This window comes from Grus americana, chromosome 12 (assembly GCF_028858705.1).
Source record: "Grus americana isolate bGruAme1 chromosome 12, bGruAme1.mat, whole genome shotgun sequence".
NCBI lineage: Eukaryota > Metazoa > Chordata > Aves > Gruiformes > Gruidae > Grus > Grus americana.
The window spans coordinates 2,724,486-2,745,377 of record NC_072863.1 but is presented as its reverse complement, the minus strand read 5'-3'; the positions used below and the strand labels follow the sequence as shown (position 1 = coordinate 2,745,377).

At 38.9% G+C, this 20,892-nt stretch overlaps 1 protein-coding gene across 5 annotated transcripts in view; it reads left to right on the top strand.

The window, feature by feature from the left end:
- Positions 1–413: 413 nt before the first annotated feature.
- The window catches only part of RPS6KA6 (ribosomal protein S6 kinase A6), a 41,805-nt gene continuing 21,326 nt past the window's right edge, over positions 414–20,892 (top strand). For 4 of the 5 annotated variants that reach the window (XR_008578920.1, XM_054839162.1, XM_054839164.1 and 1 more), the window contains exons 1-6: positions 414–692; positions 10,135–10,194; positions 13,710–13,826; positions 17,444–17,525; positions 18,365–18,445; positions 18,953–19,032. Coding sequence is in view for 4 of the 5 variants with exons in the window: in XM_054839162.1 (XP_054695137.1) it covers positions 612–692; positions 10,135–10,194; positions 13,710–13,826; positions 17,444–17,525; positions 18,365–18,445; positions 18,953–19,032 (501 nt within the window). In the remaining variant the exon portion in view is untranslated. The remainder of the gene's footprint in view (positions 693–10,134; positions 10,195–13,709; positions 13,827–17,443; positions 17,526–18,364; positions 18,446–18,952; positions 19,033–20,892) is intronic. The other variant, XM_054839163.1, reaches the window with a different exon arrangement.

Below are 20,892 nucleotides of genomic sequence, written 5' to 3'. Positions count from 1 at the left end.
GTATTTCTGTGGGGGCTGAGGGGACAGCGGTGTCTCAGCCGGGGGGTACGTCACTGATTTCACACCATGCCTTTTTTATCCCCTTTGTTTTGTTTTAAACGCCCCGGTGCCGCTCTCCCAGGCCCTCCCTCAGCTTCCCCCCGGTCCCAGGCGGAACCTTCAGGTGCCGCGCGCCCTCACGGCTATTTACCGCGGGCCCTCAGACATAGGGGGGGGGGCAGAACCGCCCTAACCGGAGCCCCCCCGCCTCAATCCCCTCAGCGAGGCGCCGCCCGGCCGAAGCAACGTTAACGGCGCCGCGCGTCACCGCGCGTCACGGCCCGGCCCCCCCTCCCTCCCCATACAGGGGATTCTCCGGCCCGCCCTGACGTCATCCCCATGCCGCGCAGGCCCCGCCCCCGCCGGCCGCCATGTTGGGGGGTGTGCGCGGGGGAGCGCAGAGCGGAGCCGCCCCCGCCGGCCGGCAGCAGCAGTAGCCCGAGCTCCGCCGCCGCGCTCTATGGGCAGGAGGAGGGGGCCCGCCGCGGCCGCCCGCCGCCTCTGAGCCGGCCGCGGGCCGGGGAATGTGCAGCGTCTGGCGGCGGCTGCCCGGCTAGGAGGAGAGCCGGGACATGGTGCCGTTCGCTCCGCTGGAGGACGCGGAGGAGCCGGAGCCCTGCCACAAAATGGAGCTGTACGTGAGCGGCGGCGAGGTCAGTGTGGGGCCGGGGGCGGGGCGCGCCGTGGCCGGTTCCCCGCGGGCACCTGCCTCCCCGGCCCCCGCCGCCGCCTGGGAGCGGCCGGGCCGGGGGCGGAGGGCGGGCAAGACCGCAACGCCCCCGGCCCCCGGCCTCTCCCCGGAGGCCCCCGCCCCTCCCCGGCTTCGCGGGTCTCCCCCCCCCGCCTCGCTGCCCGCGGGCTGCCCGCCACCCTCCCCCGCCGGATCCCGGCGCTCTCGGCGCCGCCGTCGCCGCTTCCCCGCCCCCCTCGGGATCCCCCCCCCCCCGCTACCTCCCGGCCCCCGCCGCCCGGGCACCTGGCCTGCTCACGCCTCGTCCCCCGGAGCGGCCGCGCCGGCACCGGCCTTCGTGCGAGCTCGCTCCGGCCTGTCCCGGGAAGGCGGCGGTCCACAGGCGCGACCCGCAGCCCGTCCCCGCCGGCCTCCCCCGCCGCCCCTCGGCAGCCGCGGCCGACGCCTCCCAGCCCGCGCTGCCCCGGCGGCGGCTCTGGGCTCGGAAAGCGGAGGCAAACCGCGCTCCCCTCCCGGGTGCGGGCTGCGGGGCAGCGCCAACACGTGCGGAGTTAGAGCAGAGCCAGCCGGGCTTGTGAGAATAACGCGTATTACCGGGCACTAAAGGCCGGTGTGCCTTGTGTCGCCTTCGTAACGGTGTTAGTGCCGCGGTTGTCGGTTCCCAATTAACATACAGCTCCGGAGGTTTGTTGTAAACTCAGGTTTATGGCCGCGGATCCTGCGGAAAGTTACTTCAACTTCTGAAAATGTGATTGTACTAGTCTGGGTGTGCATCCAGGTAGGTTGTCGCTAGGAGAAGTCTCTTTGCTTTTGCATTGAGTAACTATACAATGATTATCATGCACACAACTAACAGAACCGGGAGCGTGTAACTGAGGTTTGGATACTTAAACGTCGTAAAGAATGAGAAACGGCTTTAAGAGTGTCTTCGAGGTATTGCTTAGCGCTCTAGGTGCATCCATAAGCAAGTACTAAATGCTATTTAAAAGAAGATAAATGGTAAAACTGGCTATGCTGTAATAATGCATGTATCTCAGCAGAATGTGATACTCGAGTATTAAAACTTCTGCACTTTTATATCAGAAGCATAGGATTGCGTATCAAGTATCGCCAAGTATGACAAATAAAAGATTACGCCTAGGTGTATTAGACACACAAAAGATGTTATCTAAATAAAGCTTCTTAAAACTGGTCAGACTTGCTTTCCATGATGCAGTAGGCTTTTCTTACCGTAACTAAAAAGGTCTGTAGCAAATTCATCTTGAAGTACAAAGTGCACAAAACAGGCATAGCTTAAAGTTTTGGGAGGAATGAAAGGATATCCTTTAAGGGATCGTGTTGTATAGTTTTATTGGAGAATAAAATTTCATGTAAAGGAAAAAAATGAATTCGCAAGAGGAATAAAGCGACGAGGTTTTAAATATCTTAGAATTTTTTTATTTTCTGTGTCTACAGAGTGCCACTTCCAAGTACTATAATTATTGGACATGTATTTCTGTATCATGGCAGCTACACTTTAACACTTTAAAATGTTCTAATCATCTCATAATACTTGATGTGGTCCCTGTGCTTTAATATTAGAGAAATCCTAATTATGTTAGTGAAGCTACAGGTAAGGATTAAAAAGTCAGCAGAAGTATTAAGGCTTATTTGTTAATCTTATGGTTTGTAAAAATAGTATGCTGTAGTTAAGGTATGAAGCTTATTGAAGGTCTGAGAATTTTCTTGGCCCCATTGATCTGTTCTTTAAGAATATTGCAATACATCAATGTTAAAATAATGAAACTTATTGAGTATTGTGGCTGAAATGTGAGTATTTGATTATTGTGCATCTCAGTATTTTTTGACTGGACAACAGAGTGTAGGATGGTGGGTGTCCAACTGAACCAGCTCTGTGTTCGTAACATCTGAAGGCAACTGTTTGCAACAGTTGTTCTTTGAATCGTATTTTCCTCAAGCCTGTACATGAACTACTTACTTAACAGGGTCTGCGTAAAACTATTTCAGTAGTACTCTGATTAAAATGAGACTTCATGTTTGTTACGTCCATGTTACACTTGGCTAGCGGCATTTGAAATTTCATTTATACCAAAACCAGTTTCTTCAAGTTGTGTATGAAATTCCCTATTTACATTAACAAATACTTGTTATTGTCGTAACACTTTAATATAAAGTGCATCTCGGGGATGTGTAGTACTTTTCACTTGTCGGAATTCTACATTCACGTGGTTTGGGGATTTAACAAAGGTTCATTTTATGTTAAAATGAATTTTGGTTTGGATTCTTCACTTAAATTTTATAGAATTAAGTATAGCCTATAATACTTACTACAACCTTATGTTGGCAGTCTGCTAGATCTTGGTGACCTTGGCCTCACTGGAACTGCAGTCAACAATATTACTGTGAAATCATCCTGTATTTTGAATATCAACTTACTCGTGGTTACTGGTGCTCTTGTCCATCAGTTGTAGCATGGGAGAAAAAAATTAGGGAAACAGTTCTGTCTGAGGAATCTGCTTGTTGACTAAATATAGGATTACGTTATTCAAAATAAATGCATTTCCAGTGAAGTTGCACTTGTGTTGACTTGATGAAGTAAAAGCAGTTGGTGAGGGAGGGTTGCGGTCTCGAAGGCAGGAAACAAATTTTCATGCTTCAAGATGTAAAACCAACATGAACTTTTGCAAGAAATTTAGGATTGTATTGTATTTGCCTTTTTTCACGTTGGTGGCCTTTGAAGTGCTAAGGATAACGTTTTGGACTATACACTGTGCCGTTCCTGTCTTTATATTCTGATGACAGTGTCACTTGTGAAGCAATTCTGTGACTGTGGGAATTCCTTCAGAATAGGTAGGAAGGGTCGGTGTCATGCAGTTTAAACATCAGATATTGAATCAACTTTTCCTCCTAAATATATGATTAATAAGTATTTTCATGGTAATAGAAATAGGTACGAGGGTGTTGATTATAATCAACTGTTGCAGATTATTAAAATGTGATTGCAGTTTATAAAGAAACAGTAAATGTTAATGTTTTATTGACCAAGCTGAATGCAATGCAAAAACACTTGGAATTGGGCAGAATATAGTAATTTTGGAATTTTCTGGTTGTTTGTGCATTTAAGAGGAGAAGTGTAATTGACTTAAGTGCATGCTCGTTGCAATACACGAATATTGTGAATTGCATAAATGCCACCTCAAACTCAAGTATTTATTGTCGAAATAAATACTTCAGAAACCAGTTGCTTAATTGGCTGATGGTGACAAGGAAGACAAGGCTGGAACAACAAAGTGAATGGAAATTAAAGTATTCTGCTAGAAAACTGGGCTGTCTTGAAAGTTGCTGCCTTTTAAAAGGCATGTTCGTGAGTTGAGCTTTGCTGCTGTTGTACATAATCTGTTGCCCGTGCCAATTTAAATAACTAAATCTTTGATTTTGGCCAATGGTTTTAGTCCCTTCTCTTAAGCATGTTCTGAGCCTGGTCTGTCAAAGGCCACTGAATTTTGTCAGTGTTAGGAGTTGCATAACTCCTTGGTGAGTAATTACTGGCAGTGACATGGATGACTCAGCTACCTAGTTTTGTGCATCTCTGAAAAAATCCACAATTAGGTGGCGTTATGCTAAGGAAAAAAAAAGTAATAGTATTGCATGTTACTTGAACTAAGTGCCCTCAGCCATGGCAACAATGTATAGTCTTTTATAAAGAACAAACAGGCTTAAAAAAAGTAAAAAAAAAAAAAAGGCACATTAATACTCTTAAATGGAAAACAATGAGTGTCTTTATGCATTGAAAAGTGCTGCAATATAATAATAATAATAATTCTGTTTGGTATACCACTTTTGAAGATCGTTTTGGAAATCTGCTGTGGTATTCTGAGTCTTGGAAAGGAGCAGGGGGTCTGTTCGAGGTAACTCGCCTCGGTTCCCTCAGGATAGTCTTGGAGAGACTTTACAATAGCCCTACATCAGAAGAATGTTATGATTTGTTAACTCCTAATATACAGAATTTTAATACTTACATAGATGTACTTTACTACACTAAGAATAAAATTTGAAAAATGTTGTTTTCATCAGGTTTAGGTCTTACCCTTTTCCAGGGTAATCTGGCTAATTCCTAATCTGCCATTAAACACCGTTTGCAGAGTGGCTGCTTTATGCCTTTTGATTATGGAGTTACAGTCAGCTCCCAGACAGGCAGTAGTAAAAAGATCTCAAGTCCTTTACTAGTTCAGTGATCCCTGTGCTTGTGGTTAGGTTTGTGTTTTGTCATAGCTGTAACTAGTCTGACATACACATAATTCTCCCCTGATCTCTGATAATGGAAGGGATCAAAATGTTCTCTTAAAACTAGTAATTATATGTTGCTGAAGATTTGTTATCCTATCTGAATGTATGATTTATTTGCCACAGGAAGAGAAATTTATAAGTTTCCCTAGTGTTGATTATGTGTTTAAGTATTTTATTATTTTTTTTTAAGGTAGATGACTTTATCTTGCTGTCTTACTTGGTGTGTTTAAAGAGGGTGTGAGTGACCGACCTGGCCTCTTCCTTTTGGGAGAGGAGCTGCGGGACTGAGGCTAGCACAGGGTTTGTGCCCTGAGCGGATGACAAAAAAATTCAGCGTAGACCTGCAGTCTCGTGTGGGCGCTGCCATCAGCAGGACGTCCTTCCTCTGGTCACATTGTGGTAGGGTAGGACTCGGCTTTGGTCGGTGTAACTCCGTGTCTGGTAACCCTAATAACACCGCTCTGTCTTCCACTTCGTGGGCTTGGCTGCTGGACTGGAGGAAATTGTTCTTTCCCAAAAGTATGCAAGCCCAGGCAGTAAAGAGCACCGAATCCAGCTTGGGCACCTGCATGCAGTAACAATATCTATGTTTTTATTGTTGTGGGTTTTTTGTTTTTTGTTTTGTTTTTAAAAGCTGTTGCATGGAGAACAGTTGTGGATGTTTTATAGGAAAAACAGGTGCCTTTAAACTTCAGTTTTGTTCACAGTGACTTAGGCATCGTTTTAAAAAATAGCAAACCCCCTCACCTGTTTGGCTGTGCACAGAACCCCCACGTTTTTCCAACCTATCTCAGGAAATAAGATTCAGTAGGCCAATGTCTTGCTAATTAAATTAATGATGCAAACTCTCTGCAGATGTCATTCAAAATAAATGAGGAACAAATGTGGTCATCTTAACAGGATTTTTTTCAAAGGATTTTTTTCCCAAAGTCTTTTCAAAATAATTGGGGTTTCTAGTGTAAGCTTCCACTCTAACATTTTGAAATAAGTATTTGAAGTAATGCTTTTGTATGTGGGGAGGCAAACTGGTTTGTCTTGTGTTCATTTGGAAGAATTGAGAGGTGTAGGTCTGGTGACTGTAGCTGCAGTAACTTAGCAAATTAAGCACAGTGAAGGAGGAACTGTGGAGGATGCAGAAGCTTTTGTTGATCCTTATGTAGAATTTTACCTGTTTGAAACCAGGCAAGATTATATGTGAGTGGTGATGAATAACTCTTTCTACTTCTAATAATACTATGACTATAAAATTCCCAGTTCTGTTTTTTTCTGTAAAATTTTTAATTCTGTTTGAATGCCTAAATGAAGACGCATAAAAACAGGGCAGAATGAACCAGCTTCACATCTTCTTCTTGTTTTCCACGTACTTAGGCACTTTTGCTGATCATGTCTAGCTGCTTTCAGCCAAAACCTATAGGTCTGCCAAACCATAACGCATTTATCATGTAAACTGTTAAAAACATCCTTAATATGGGAGGGGGAAGATGGTTCTAATCTTTGGTAATACTGGGATTCCTCTGTTCTGCTGTAATTATCAGAGGAAAACCATGTGCAAGAGTAGTTAATCCTTTTACCAGCCCACAGAAGCCCTTTGGATGTTCTCCCAAGGTAATAGGGTATAGTCCCAGCCGGTCATGGGATCCAATGCAGCTATTTAAATCAGAAGGCAGATTGCGCCGCGTTACCTCGGAGGCAGTTTGGCATCGGAGGCTCAGGTCTGTTAGGCTGCACCTCTGGAAAAGTAAGTTTCTTATCTGCCAGATTGTCTGACCTTAACATCATTCTCATCTCTTCTTATGTAGTGGTTTTGGTTATTTTTATACTGATCAACAGTAGACTTTCTCTTATTTTAAATATTTTTTTTGTTTGGAAAGTATTGACACTGTTTGCCTAAAAGTCTGAGTTTAGTTTGTGTCTTAAAGTTAATATCTAAAACGTTCAGGTATTTGTAAGAGTTTAGCAGTACTGAACACCAAAATGATTCAAGGGTGAAAGAATCTCCCTCAGAATAATGGTACTTGCTTCCTTTCACCTGTTCTCTTACAGATATGTGCTTTCTGACGTTCAGTAGTAAATGAAATTTGTGCATTCATAGATATTTAGTAAGTAATAACTTAGAGGTTAAAGCAGTTCTGTTCTTTATATGTTTGTGTATAAATATTATTAAATCACTAAAAGGGGACACAGTTGGCTGTGGAAGCAGAATTTTGTATTGCAATTTTTCTTTTTTGCCTAATGCAAGAGACAGTGACAACTTCTAGGTACTAAAACTTGGCCACTATAAGTAATTGTACAGAACAGAAATGATTTGATTTTTGTCATTGATTTTTTTTAACTGAATAACAACAAACTACTAGTTCTTTAAAACTACTAGACTTTGTGTTACAGTCCAGCAAGTTTGTTGTTGTTTGTTGGTTTGGTTTTGGTTTTTTAATGAACAGTGACCAGGGTTCAAAACAAATAAGACAAAAGTGTAGTCGTGTATATTGGGCAATAAAAGTAGATTCATGCACTTGAACATAAAATTCTTTGGACTAAAAATTGGCAAGCATCCCAGTCTTTATAGTTACAGGGAGACTGGACGGGGAAAAAAACAACCATGAGCAACAATGAAGGGGAAAAGTGTATGATAGGAAATTGTTAATTAAGATGACATTTGATTACCTGCCATAAAAGTCCAATAACTTACTGTATGAGATTTGCCAGAAAGCTGAAAGTATGCCTACGTGGCGTGCTCAGGAACTATGTAGATCAAATAACATACTGATTTTTGGTTCAAAATGTCATTCCAGCAGTGACAGCTTTCTGTATCTGATTGCCTGGACTTACACTAAAAACAGTGGCTTATCTGCAGTTCTTGTGGCTGGTAGTATTCGTTTCAGAGCTTAAATTTAAGTAACAAAACTTGAAAAATGTTGACCATATTGAAAGAAAAGGTGAAATGCATGCTGCAATTTAAAGTCCAGAAGTGAAGAATTGTTTCATTTCTGAGCACCTGGAATGGAAACCCACTTTCTTACTAGGTCCAAGTAAGTTTTCTGGACAACTTCGATGGAGCTTGTATTAATTTATACTTGAATGTAATCTAGTGATACTGTGAAAAGAAATCACGTGGCAGTCAATCATCTGAAATGAGGTTGGAGTTCATATCTGGTCTGAACTCTGGTATTATTTCTTGATGTATTCAATTAATTCATATGATAACAAGCATAGCGGGTGCCCCATCCCTCCCAATATCTAATTTGGAAAAAATAGTATGCAAAACAGAAATAGGTTAGGTAGGAAATTAGTAGCTTTGGTTTCTGTAGCATATGTGAGGTTTCTGAATCCAGGGTAATAGGTTAGTGATTTTTTTGGCCTTGAGAAATTAGGGTGGCAATGCATGATATATACGCATGATGAAGATGTGTTGAATATGCCAGCACTGGGTTAAACTGATTGTTTGTTGTTAATGTGAAGAGTGTGTGTGTTAATTGTGGTTAAAATAAACAGAAACTTAGAGAAGAGTGAAAGTAACCAAAGCTTCATGCTGCTTTCCTTGATAGGTTTTTTTTTTTTCCAGTGAGGATATAGTCCAAAACCAAGTGCCGGTGTCTTGATACAACAGTTGGAGATTTAATTTTCTCAAAATCATTAATTTAGGACTTAGCTCTTAAAAGCTCTGCTTGATTTCAAGAGTCCTAGAAGCAGCAGTGGAAGTGGTTGAGTTTGCTTAGACAACACAGTCGTGGTGGTATAAACTTGTCTCTTCAGCCCTACCCGTTTGTCGAGTTTTCTGGTTTGTTTTTAAATAGAGGCATGGTCTACATGGCACTTCAAGATTCTTTGTAGTGCTGTGGTTTACCAGTTCACATACCGATAATCATACCATATTGTGGTATCTTAGGCATGTATTTTAGATAAATTCAGAAGTACAAGAAAAAAATGTCATTACTCGGTCTAAGAACTTAATTGCTTCAACTTCTGTTTTCAGGAAAAAAGTAGTTTGAGTTTCCTTATGTTATTTCTAGTTAGTATTTTGTTGTGTGAGATCTAAGCCACATGAAGGTAGTGATGCTGAACAATTAACATATAAATAAATTAGCAATTATCATTAGCAAAATCCATAATTGGCTTCACCCACTTTGTCAGGTATTTCCAGCTTTTAATTAATGCTTTGCATGTTGAAACAGAGCATGTCCTTTATATTTGGGGTTGGGATTTCTGTTTCAGTTGTTAAAAAGCATGGCATTGTTTGTTACTTAAGGAGAACTTAAACTAAATAACTTTATCTAGAAATTAAACCCTTTTTACTGTGACTGTGGGCTTGGTATCTTTGCTGTTTGAAGTGTGTGAAGGGGAGTAGGCAAACACTAGCAAATATTGTGCTCATTTCTGAGCATGTCATGTATTTGCTTCTGTCTAAATCCATATCATACTTTTTTGCCTCTTAAAGGTGTTGGTTTTGAAAATGATCCACAAATATTTTAATATACAGATCTACAGTTTCTAAAGTACTTCATTAAATTTTGAATATTCTATTTGCTAGATATTTAAATAACTTAATGCAAGCAAATTTTTAGAGGAATCTTATTTTTTAAGGAAATGGGTAATTATTTTTGTGCATGAGAATTGTGGTATGTATTCTCTGTTCCGCCTGCTCTTGCACCACTTCTTGCCCCCAAAAGACTTGAAATCACTTTAAAATCTTTTCTCTTTAAACTGCAAATAAATTTTCAGCATCGGATTTTAGGTTTTTGAAAAGCATCCGCAACATAAATTTTGTGTGTAATGGAAGAATTTTACATTAGTGTCATCCTGTATGCATGGTATCTGTAGCTTTTAAAGAAGGAATTTTAAATTAATTCTAATTAAATAACGCTATGGAATGGCATTTACAAAGGGATATGCTAAATGATACATAAGGGAGATGCTAAATATAACTACTAAGTAGTAGCATTTGTTTGAAACTACAGTTTTAAATTAGAGCAACAAGAACACCAGTTTTCATTTGCGTGCTCTGAAATGTAAATTGGTCAAATTATGAGCTCTGCTTATTTGAAATTGTTAGGTCTTAATGTTGTTTTTGTTTTTCTGTTTTTTTCTTTCCCTTCTGCATTCCCCTTCCGTCCCCTCTCCAGCTAAATGGCCTTAAAATGGCAGATGAGCCTATGGAAGAAGGTGAACCATATTCCTACCACGTAAGTATATTTGATAGATGGTCAGTTTAGACGTTCATTAGCATGATTTCCTTTTGAAGCAAAATTTGTGTTCCCTGCTCTGTAATAACTTTTGAACCTATCGTTTTATTTTACCAGATCTGAAGAGGCTGTAAGTCTCAAAGACAATTTTGAAAATTAGTACCTGGGTAGGGGCTGTAAGTGCCTTGTTTGGGAAAGTTTGCCACATGAGGCAGTGCTTTATGGAAAACAGATTCTGTGTGCTGGAGAGAGCGTTTACAGAGCCCTCACCCTCAGAAAATGCTCAGTCCAACCTTGAACCTTTTATACACAGAGTGCTTAATGTTGCTTTTATTACACTGTCATCTGTTCTTCCTTTGTATTTTTTTAATGTAGTTGCTGTACGTTCATCTAGAAGGTACTTAAATCCTGCTATTTTAGAACAGAATTAATTTTTACACCAGTATGTTAATTTGACTTTTATATAGATGTATCCCAGATAAACCCTGTTGAGCGTGATTTTTGTCCAGTGCCATGGTGATGTGCATATTTAGGAGATGCTGAAGGTCAGCGTTCTGTACGCTGGCTAAATTTTGGACTAAACTTCAGGCTGATTCTCTTACGTGGTGCAATGCCTGACTTTGCATGGAAAAATTGACTGTCATTTTTCAACACACCCATCCATGTATTTTTGAACAGGATCATGGAAGGAAGGTATCAAGTAGGTCTTGTTGCCAGCTGTAACCACTGCTTTGTGTGTTGCAATAATGACTTTAAGTGATTTGGAGAATAAACTCTTGGGGGTAGAAATGTGGCGCTTGGACGCTTCCTGGTGTGGAGTAAGTAAATAAAGAGTCAGTGTCAGGGTCATCTTACACATCACTGTACTTGAACCAGAAGGATGTTGCTGAGCTTGTTTGTTAGGTGCTTGGAGCTACATACCAGTCAAGCTGTAACAAAGCGAGATGGCACAAAGCCATAACTGATGGCAGCGTTTCTTTCCGTGCTTTGTCTTCTGTTGAACCTGCTGGGAATAGTTACCTCTTGTGCAAGGCGACTTGGTGGGAGCTGGTACCTGAGTCTTGAAATAGATTTGCTGCTCGAGCAGCAGAGCACAAAAATCAGATAACCAAATTTGCAGTTCGTGGAGGCCAAACTAGAAATGAAAATCAACCTGGCTTATGTATCTGTTCAACTCTTTACCTGCTCATTTCTTGTTGATGAAGGTCTTTTTATACTTCAGTCATGCCAATTTTTAGCACTTTAATGGTAGTTAAGTAGGTGAAATTATATAGACATCTTTTGTGAAGGTAAACACTTTATAAAAAAAAAAAACTCATTTCCTACATCTCAAGTTATTCTTTATTTGCATGGAAAACATTTTTCTCCTCAATTCGCATTTAGAAATACTCTGTCAGTCTCTGCAGCAACCACCTGTGATGTCACAGGCTAATGACTCAAGGTGGGTTATAAACAGAAGAGCAGATGAACTTGTAAAGATCTTTTCTCATGCAACGGTTCACAGTGTTAAGGAACACAAATTAGGATGTTCAAGAAAAAAGGCTTCTAAATAGAGTATTTACATATTTCATAGAAAGAACCAGCCATTAAGTCTGTTGTACAACTTGGTGTGTAGCTAGAGGAATCACTGCTTTGATCTGTTGTCAGATGACTTGAAATGCTAGCATTCTTCCCTGCCTTAAATTCCAGGTTTGTGTTTAAAAAATAACTAAAAAGTGAAGAGATGTGTGCATCTTTCATACGAACATGTGTATGCATAGTCATCAAGATGGATGGATGAAGTGAAGTTGGGATGTATACACTATATCATCAGCCTATGTCAGCTGGGTTTTTTGTGAACAAAGGGAAATAAAGTAGCTTAGAGTGTGAATTAAATAATTAACTTTGTATCCAGCAGTGCCTTGTGTTAATGCCTACCTTTGCAAGGGAAGCGGAACAAACAGGCCTTTTCCAGAAAGAGTATGAAGCAAGAGATGTAGGAGAGGGGACAGGACTTGTGCAACAGCAGCTGGACTACAGTTTGTGAACGTGCTGAGATGTTAGTTTGAATTCTTTCTGTCCCCCTCTGGTCAAACAAAGCAATTAAGGCATAGACAGTTAATGCACTGTGGTGGTTGCCCCCCCCCCTTTTATTTTTTTAATTATTGCAGTAAGTACATACACATTTAGATGATCAGATTTCTACCCTGAATTTCTGTGTAACCACACAGAGAATTTTGTCTAGATACTTATAATTAGTGTTATCAGACTTAATACAGAAGTTTTAATGCATGGTCTTAGGCAGCAAGACTTTCTGTAGTCAGCCTGACTATAGAATGGTGTTTTTTCCTAAAACCAACTCTTTTGTCAAGTGATCAGGTCTTTTTCTGGTGGTGCTCATACCTGTCATTGAGGGAAAGCAATGCACTGTAGGTTGGTAAGGTGTTTTTCTGCTCTCTACTAAGAGGAGCTTTCAAGATGAAGACCTAAAGAGAGGATAGGAGGACAGTTAATAATCATTTGGATACACTAAAAGCAAAACACTGCAAATCAGATCAGATTTGCTGTTGTGGTTGGGTTGTATTTGCTGTGTACAAGAAGTTAATCGGAATTTTTGATAGGGCTTGAGGGGTGCTGCTCCTTTTCTACTGCAAGCTGAAGTTGCTGTTGTAGCCCTAGCATGTAGTTTGTAGTTTCAAGGGTGCTTATTTTGTCACCTCACTCGTTTTGGCTCACAGAAACTTCTCTTACACCATAAAAGCTGCAATACTTAATCTGATTTGTTTTCATCTTGAATGTTTGTCTTTTCACAATAGTAGCTGCTGGGCCCTGCTTTAGGTAACGATGAGAGTAACAGGAAAAAGTCAACAGAACACTGAATCTTTTACCTACCTCAGAATTACCCTGGCTTTCTTGAAGGAGATCTCCACGCAGGATGGTCTTTCCATGAGCTCTGTGCCCCAGAGCTGTGTTTCCTCTGTTGGATGCAGGAATTTGCAGAGTTCTTAAGATGACTCATACCTTATTTATGCTCTTCAAATGATGCATATTCCTTTAGCTACAACCGGATGACCATATTTATTATTTGCTGCTGTGAAAAGCAGTAATTACCTAAAATGATGCAATTCAATTTAGCTTTCATTAAGACTATTTCAGGAAAAGGAAAGATGAGAAGAGTAATCCCTGGGAGAACTAAAGGCTGCTAAAACAGAAATGAAGCACAGAAGGATCATCTCGGCCTTGGTTTAAAAAAAAAAATCTATGTATTCCTTTCATGTCAGAAAATCCATCTTTGCTGTAGTTGTAATAGTTGTGACAAAAGGAAATGAGCATTCTTTGAGACTTTTACTTTAATTTAGAAATTTTAGATGCATTTATTTAACAAAGGATGGATGGGAAAACTCTTCATCTATGTCTTATTAGAATTCCAAATATTTTATTTAAAAAAAAGAGCAGGCATTTACATGCACTTCTAAAAAAAGTTGCTTAATTCAGACCTGTTCATTGTTGTGTTTTTGTTTGCTGTGAAATAATAGGATGAAGGAAGTGTGAAAGAAATTCCTATTACACACCATGTGAAAGAAGGATGTGAGAAAGCGGATCCAGCACAGTTTGAACTACTTAAGGTTCTTGGACAGGGGTCATTTGGAAAGGTAAGAGAACAAACTTTGCCTTCATCCGATGTCCACTTTGGACCTGCTTTGTCTTAATAATGTTTTACTTCCCTTATTTCTACAAAACTACAAGGTTAGGTATAAACCTAACAAATCTGAGTAGAGGTAGATATGCATGTGGAAATTGCCCTGTTTTGGAGGAAGTTATCCATCCTGGTTTGCAGTTGGTTAGTGTGGGGTTTGGGTTTACTATGATAGCCTTTCTGATTTTGCGTTTTTTAGAGGAAAAGAGATGTCTTTCGCCATAGATCTGTCCAAAAAGTCAGCCTGCGAGGGGTTAGCTCAAGTACATTTTTGGGTAAGAAAGGCAGTGCTATAGCAGAGTTGCTGGGAATGTTTGAAAAGTTATTGACAAATTTCATCTTTTTCTAATCTTGATCTGGTGTCAAGGGAGCACTGTTTAAAGCGGGACGCCACATCATATCAGAGAGGGAACAGCCTAGGTACCTAGGAAGAAGGGTCAATCAGTAGCAAATTTTAGGAGGTCTGCAGTGGAAAGTTACGGTTTGCTTTAACTTGAGGGACACATTTGTGGTTCATCTGGACTGGCATCTGCAGCTTCATGGGAACAATGGCACCAAGAGCAAGGGATTTTACCAGTTGGGTTGTAGCGTTAGGGGTGGGTTTTATGTAACAGCTCTGGTGTTGTCCAGTTCTTTCAACTGCCTTAGGCTTGATTACAGCATCTAGTGAGGAATCAGAACAAACAATATCTGTGTTCTATATAGGCTGTCTCACATCTTCTGTAGGTTGATGCTTGGGAGGCCCCAGCAGTGTAATAGAGATTGATAGACCCTTCTGGAGGAGATCATGATTTGTCTTTTAAAGATGGTACTGACATGCTGTGAATGTTTGACTTTTTTCAATATATGAAATCTGTATTGATGTAGATACAGAAGAATGATTGTGGTAGTTTGGAACTTGAACCAAAGTAACAATAAAGTAAATAACCTGGGAAATGTATTTTGAATTTTTTATTTTGATGTATTTGTCCAGTGATCTACAGCTAAAAGACACTAAGTGAACAATTATTCAAATGGCAAATAGAGAAGTATGGCAATTTTTTTGTTACAATCATTTCTTTGTAATGTGCCACATTGCAGAAATGAAATTAAAAATCAAATGTCACAGTCACTAGTTTGAAACACACTAATTGCAATGTTAATCCTAGTGTATAAGATGTTAATTTAATTTTTTTTAAACCAGACTCTTAAACTGGATCTTTCGCAACACACAAAAAATAGACAATCAGCTTAACATATATGTTTCCCTTTTCCTGTTCTTTGGCTGGTTTTGCCTATCTCATGGCAGGAACAAACCTCTGCATAGAGTTGTATGGGGCAGGGGGGAAATTAGACATTAGGAAGGCATTCTGTGAATAAGTGATAGTTTAGAAAATAGACTTTAAAATATTTCTTAATGTTTTATGGCTTAAGAAACATTTCTTTATCTGGTCGTGTTAGTTGCCAATTCCCTCATACGCTTCTCGTCTTCAGAAGCTAAAAGGCTCCATGCATTTATTACTCCTGACTTGAGATCGTCTCAAGCTATCGTAGAGTTCAGCGCATCTGGTACAGGCATCTTAGCCTGGACTCCGACTGATTCTTACTTCAGGCTTTGGTAGCGTAAGGAACGCTCTGGCTCAAATCCCACCAGCTTGGTGAGATGTGTGTTTAGAGTTTTTGAAACCTGGCGGTACTTGGTTGAGGAACCAGCTTTAAGGATTGGATGGTGACTGTCGCACATCTGAGTGGAGCTCTTTTTATCTAATATTTGTTGCTTTCTATTGAAAAGAGAAAACAAACAATGAAGATCAATGGCTGTTACCTTCATGGTGTTTGTTTTCTCTCTCCAGTTCATGCTTCCCAGGCGTCTCCCTTTGGCTGTAGCAAACATGAGGTTTGTTTGCTCTGGCCTGGCATAGTACTACAGCCCATCCTGTACCTGGCTTTTTTGACATCTGTGCAGGATTTAACACTGCTTCACAGAAATAAAGGGTTAAACCTCATGTCTGTTACTGAATTTCCTTCTTCAGCCTTTGATAACCTTCTAAGGCTTCAGCACCCCGTCTGCTGAAGACGATCTTCGATTCCCTTAGGTGAATCACCTTGTGCAACACGTGCCCATCTCGATTTTGCTTTACAATTGAACAGCTGGAGACTTTGCTTGAATAGTTTTCAGTGTCAGCTATTTTGGTCCTTATTAGCTAGAATTTGTGATTTGTACATAAATTCCTTACATTCTCACAAGCTGCTAGTTATCAAGCACTAAAATATTTGTACATGCTTATTAATATTTTACTTTTATAATTGTAAGTATATTAATCTACAGGTGTTTTCTTATTTGCTGATGTTTGAATTACTTCCTTTACTATTTGACCATCAACATCACATAATAGGAGAGCAGTGCTGTAGGCTGATCATTGGGCTAAACTTAAACAAAACAAAAAGCCCGATAACCTTGAAACATGATGACATTTTTCTTCTAACCAGAGCTTAAAATAAAAACAACCCCTCTCCCTAACTCTGTACAGTCTAGTCAGTGACAGCATATGAATTTCTGGTTCTAGAATGGAAAAGTTGACAAGTTTTGGGGTTTTTTTTAATAATTTCTAAATAGTAATTTCTAACAAAGTATATATGTAAATAAATCTTGCGTTAATGAAAATCTGATTAAGGTAAGATCAGAGAGGCAATTTTGAGTAGCTCTTGGCATTCTCTTGAGTTGTACGTTTTATTTCTTTACAGTACAAACATTCCTCATAACTAATAATTGCTGTTATAAGAAGGACTTGGAAACAGAGCACATACCAAACGATTTTGTAAATGGCAAGACCTAGTAGTTAGAATATTATTCAGTAGAGGTACATGTATTTGTACTGCATTATTCTATGTAATATTATGCATTTCTTACTGTCATGTTATATACTATCTATCTTTAAAACTCCTCTGGAAAGACGAGAGTAGAAAAACCTGTTGGAGTTGCTATTCCAGAGGGAAAGGTTGCTTTGATCTTAAATGGTGTGAGGCTTCCTTGCTTTCCTCTCAGCACTCTTGCAGAATTCATATAGCTTCTTGCATGTTTGAGACTTGGGTTTTAAACCTTAAAAACCTCTTAGGAGGTGGCAGCCCAGGCAGAACTGTCATTCTCCAGGAAAGCAATATAAAGAAACACATTTCTGTAAGTACTTATTTGATAAGTACTTTTTTAAACAGCTTGCTATAGTTTGTGACCAATCTGAATACTTCAGAGAGCTTGGTGGTGCTTGTACCTCTAATCTGATTAAGGGAATGCAATTTTGCCCTTCCTTTTAAGATATGTACTTAGAAAAGAACACTGAGAGCTGTCTGAAGTTAATAGGAGGTTTATGATAGTTGCTTATTCGATTACTAAGCTTCCTCAGACAAAAAGACTTACTGTGAATATTTGGCATCTTTTCATTCTTCAGAGTTTTTAAGGAATGGGATGGGACTAGGGAGGTGCTAGCTCCTTGTCTGTATTAATGAAGTTAAAAGTAAAGACCTAGTAATGGGTTTTAGTCAGGCTTACGTAAAATATTTTTAGCGCTAATTTAAAATTGGTGTTTATGTTACCAGGTTTTCCTCGTACGGAAAATAATTGGTCCTGATGCTGGACAACTTTATGCAATGAAAGTATTGAAAAAAGCTTCTTTAAAAGGTACGTTTGGCTTTTGAATTTAGAAAATAGTTTCCAGTGCACCTGGATCTCTTAAGTGAATCTTGTAAATACTTCTTTTTAAAACCTTTTTTTAATCTTAAATATTTTTTCAATGAGTTCATAACTCTCCTCTCTGACAGTAGCTTTTTTTCCTAGAGTAACTTGTAAGTTCATGTTTAAGAATTATTTTAAATTTGGCCAGACAGCTTTAATTATGTGGTTAAAAAGTACTCTTTCAAAGTTTAAAATTGCATTATTTAATTCTGTTTAGTCATTATATTAAAACAAGACAATTTCGTAAACAATTTTTCCTTTTGTCTCTTGTTAAGTTAGAACTCTACTGTGGTTAAAATTAAGTCATTCCCTCTTGTTAGAGGTGCCATAGCCAGCTAACTTACTGGTTTGGCTTTCAGAAGACACTTTAATGGGCACAACTTCACTGTGTGTAAATAGGGACTGTTACTAGTTAAAGAAGAAAAAGTAATCTTAAAAGACAGAAAATAGATATTCAATACAGATGGCTAATTCAGAGATGGAAGTTAGCAGCCAGGAAATGTAGATGTGAGCTTTTTTTCTTGGAAGTTACATGATTTATCACAAAATATTGGGATGTGTTGGAAAAAATTGAAGACAATAAGGAAGCTGGGGCAGGTAAGAAACAAAATAGAGTTTTGCTGTCTGAAAGCATGTGTTTTTGGGGGAGACTGAAAAATTAAGAACAAATAAGATAAATTATTTCTTTAGACAGCAAAGACTTTCTGTATCCTAATTTCTGCTGCATTTGTTTTATACCAAATACATTTGTTTCATACTAGTCTGTTTTTCTGTTTTTTCCTCAGTTCGGGATAGAGTTCGTACAAAAATGGAGAGAGATATATTAGTAGAAGTAAATCATCCATTTATCGTCAAACTGCACTATGGTTGGTATTTTTTTGCTAGTTTCTTTCATTACTTGAAGACATTGCTGATCTTGTTCTTCTCAGTTTTGTGTCCATTTTAGTATCCGATTTGGTTCTAGCAACTTTCAATCACAGGGCAAAAAAAAGTGTTAAATACACATGTATATATAAAAGTTTTAGGTTAAGTCCTCTTGAAATTAAAGATTTGGAGAATTCTTACAAGTTCTGCAGAGGTTTTTTACTTTTCATTGAGTAAACCCAAAACACAGTAATTCACGTGCTTGCTGTTTCCTTGTTTGACAATGGAGAAAAAGAACAGTATTTTAATGATCTCTTATGACTAAGACTGTCTTCTGTGAAGAAGCAAGTAATAATTCAATAAATTACCTCATGTGCTGTTGAATTATTTCAGTTCCATAACAAAAGTATTGCCTTTCACTGAAATTTCCAAGTTGTAAAAGCATTCAGATCTGTTTTGTAGATCATCTTTGTCACACAACTATTGATACTCTTTTTTATTTTTTTAAGCCTTTCAGACTGAAGGGAAGCTATATTTAATATTGGATTTTCTCAGGGGAGGAGATGTATTCACGCGATTATCCAAAGAGGTAAGTACCTCAAATTTTATCTCCACTTGGTGTTAGACAAGGGGTTATTTTTGTCAGTATAGGATTGTCTTCTATAGTTGTTTCCCCCATATTTTTGTCATGGTCAAATTTTTAATAACTTAGTTGGGTTTCCCTGACATATTCTAGAATATATTCTGTAACCTTAAGAAACATGAGTGTGTATTGATTAGTAGCCGAAATTTTAATTTGCTATCTGCAAAGTACAGTTCTTCTGTCTAAAAATGTTTTGTTGCTTGGAAACCTAACTGGATTAAATTAGGATTTAGCAATGAAGAAAGGGGATGTATAGTTCTTGTGCTCATAGTCAGCTTAGGTGCTCCTGGATGCCCGCATCTATAAGAGGTTTCTGCTGCATTGTAAAATTTCATAATGCTGTAATACAAATCCTAATGCTTAATCTCACCAAGTGTGAACATTGAGTATTTTTGAGACCACTCTCCTTCATCTGACATTGGAACTTTAATTTTTCATTTCTGTTTTTGTATTATTAAGTATTATGAACACATTTATAAGACTTTTATTTTCTTTCTGCAAACCTTTCATAAAGATCTAAATTTTTAATGGCAATTTCTCAACAACTTCACAGTAAGAGAGCTTTTCAGTGTTTTCACCGGTCTAAATACACTTATGTTGCTAATGCATGGGAAAAGCCACTTTCTTAAATGAGAAAACTGGGTATCTGGCTGATTTTTCATGACATAAAGGGGGTGCTTGTATTGCTAGTATGTAAGGCCACGAGCTAGATTTTTTCCCATATTATTGTAAAAATAAAGCTTTACTTTAGGAACAGACAAAAGAGAAGGAAGAATTTAAAGGTGGTTTTGTTTTCTTTTTTATAAAAAGCTGACTTTGGTAAAACAGTGATTGTATTTAAGAATTGAGCTCAAAATTAATTAACCTTGAGGCTAAAATGGAGGTTAAAAGCTTAAACAAACCAACTAACTTGTAAAGGGTTATTGGAACAGTAGGTAGGAAAGAGGTCAATCTCTGCTTTGATATAGGATGTCTAATTATAGAGGAAATTCTGGTCTAGCAGGAGGAACTATTCTTTTGCACTAACACAGCTGGGATTACTGAATAGGCAACGTTCTTAAATAAGGGATGCAAGTCCATCCATAATAACACTAGCTAGGTGGTTGAAAGAGGTATGTATTCCCTTTGGGAATAAAGAAGTAATAATTGTCAAGTTTTCTTACGGTTAAGTCTCTACGTGTTTTTTTGGAAGACTTCAGTTAACTTCTATGATGGCTTTTAAACTCTTACTGTCTACATAGATAGAAGAAAAATCAGACCTTTTTATTTTCTGATGGGAAGACAAGGTGTTTTCAAAAGTACACAAAGTAAAATGTTTGGTAAAACACAGACAGTGGACAATACACATGAGGGTAAATTCCCCGTGGCATTTCATACTTTCCACACGAGGATTATTTTAAATTAATTGAATTTAGTATGAGGTTATTAAAACGCCTTTGTTGGTGTTTAAATTCTAATGTGGGTATGAGAGTTTCAACTGTGGAAGTGAAATGAGTATATAATGAAGTTTTCATTGGTAACATTTAATGAAGTTGACTTGCATCATGTTTAATTTGACACAGAAAGCAGTTTTAAATGAAATTATTGTTGGGAGATTGTAGATTACCATTTAGCGTGATTGTATTGAGAGATGCATTTTAGCTACTCCAAGGAGCAATGATATCCAAAGTTTACTCTTGCTCTTTTGGATATAAAATAAAACTGGTGTCAACATTGGTCTTTAAAAAAAAATAAAGGTGAAACTTTGTGTAGCGTAAACAGCTTTATTGCTCATACAATGTTAATGCCTATCGTGTGGAAGTGAGG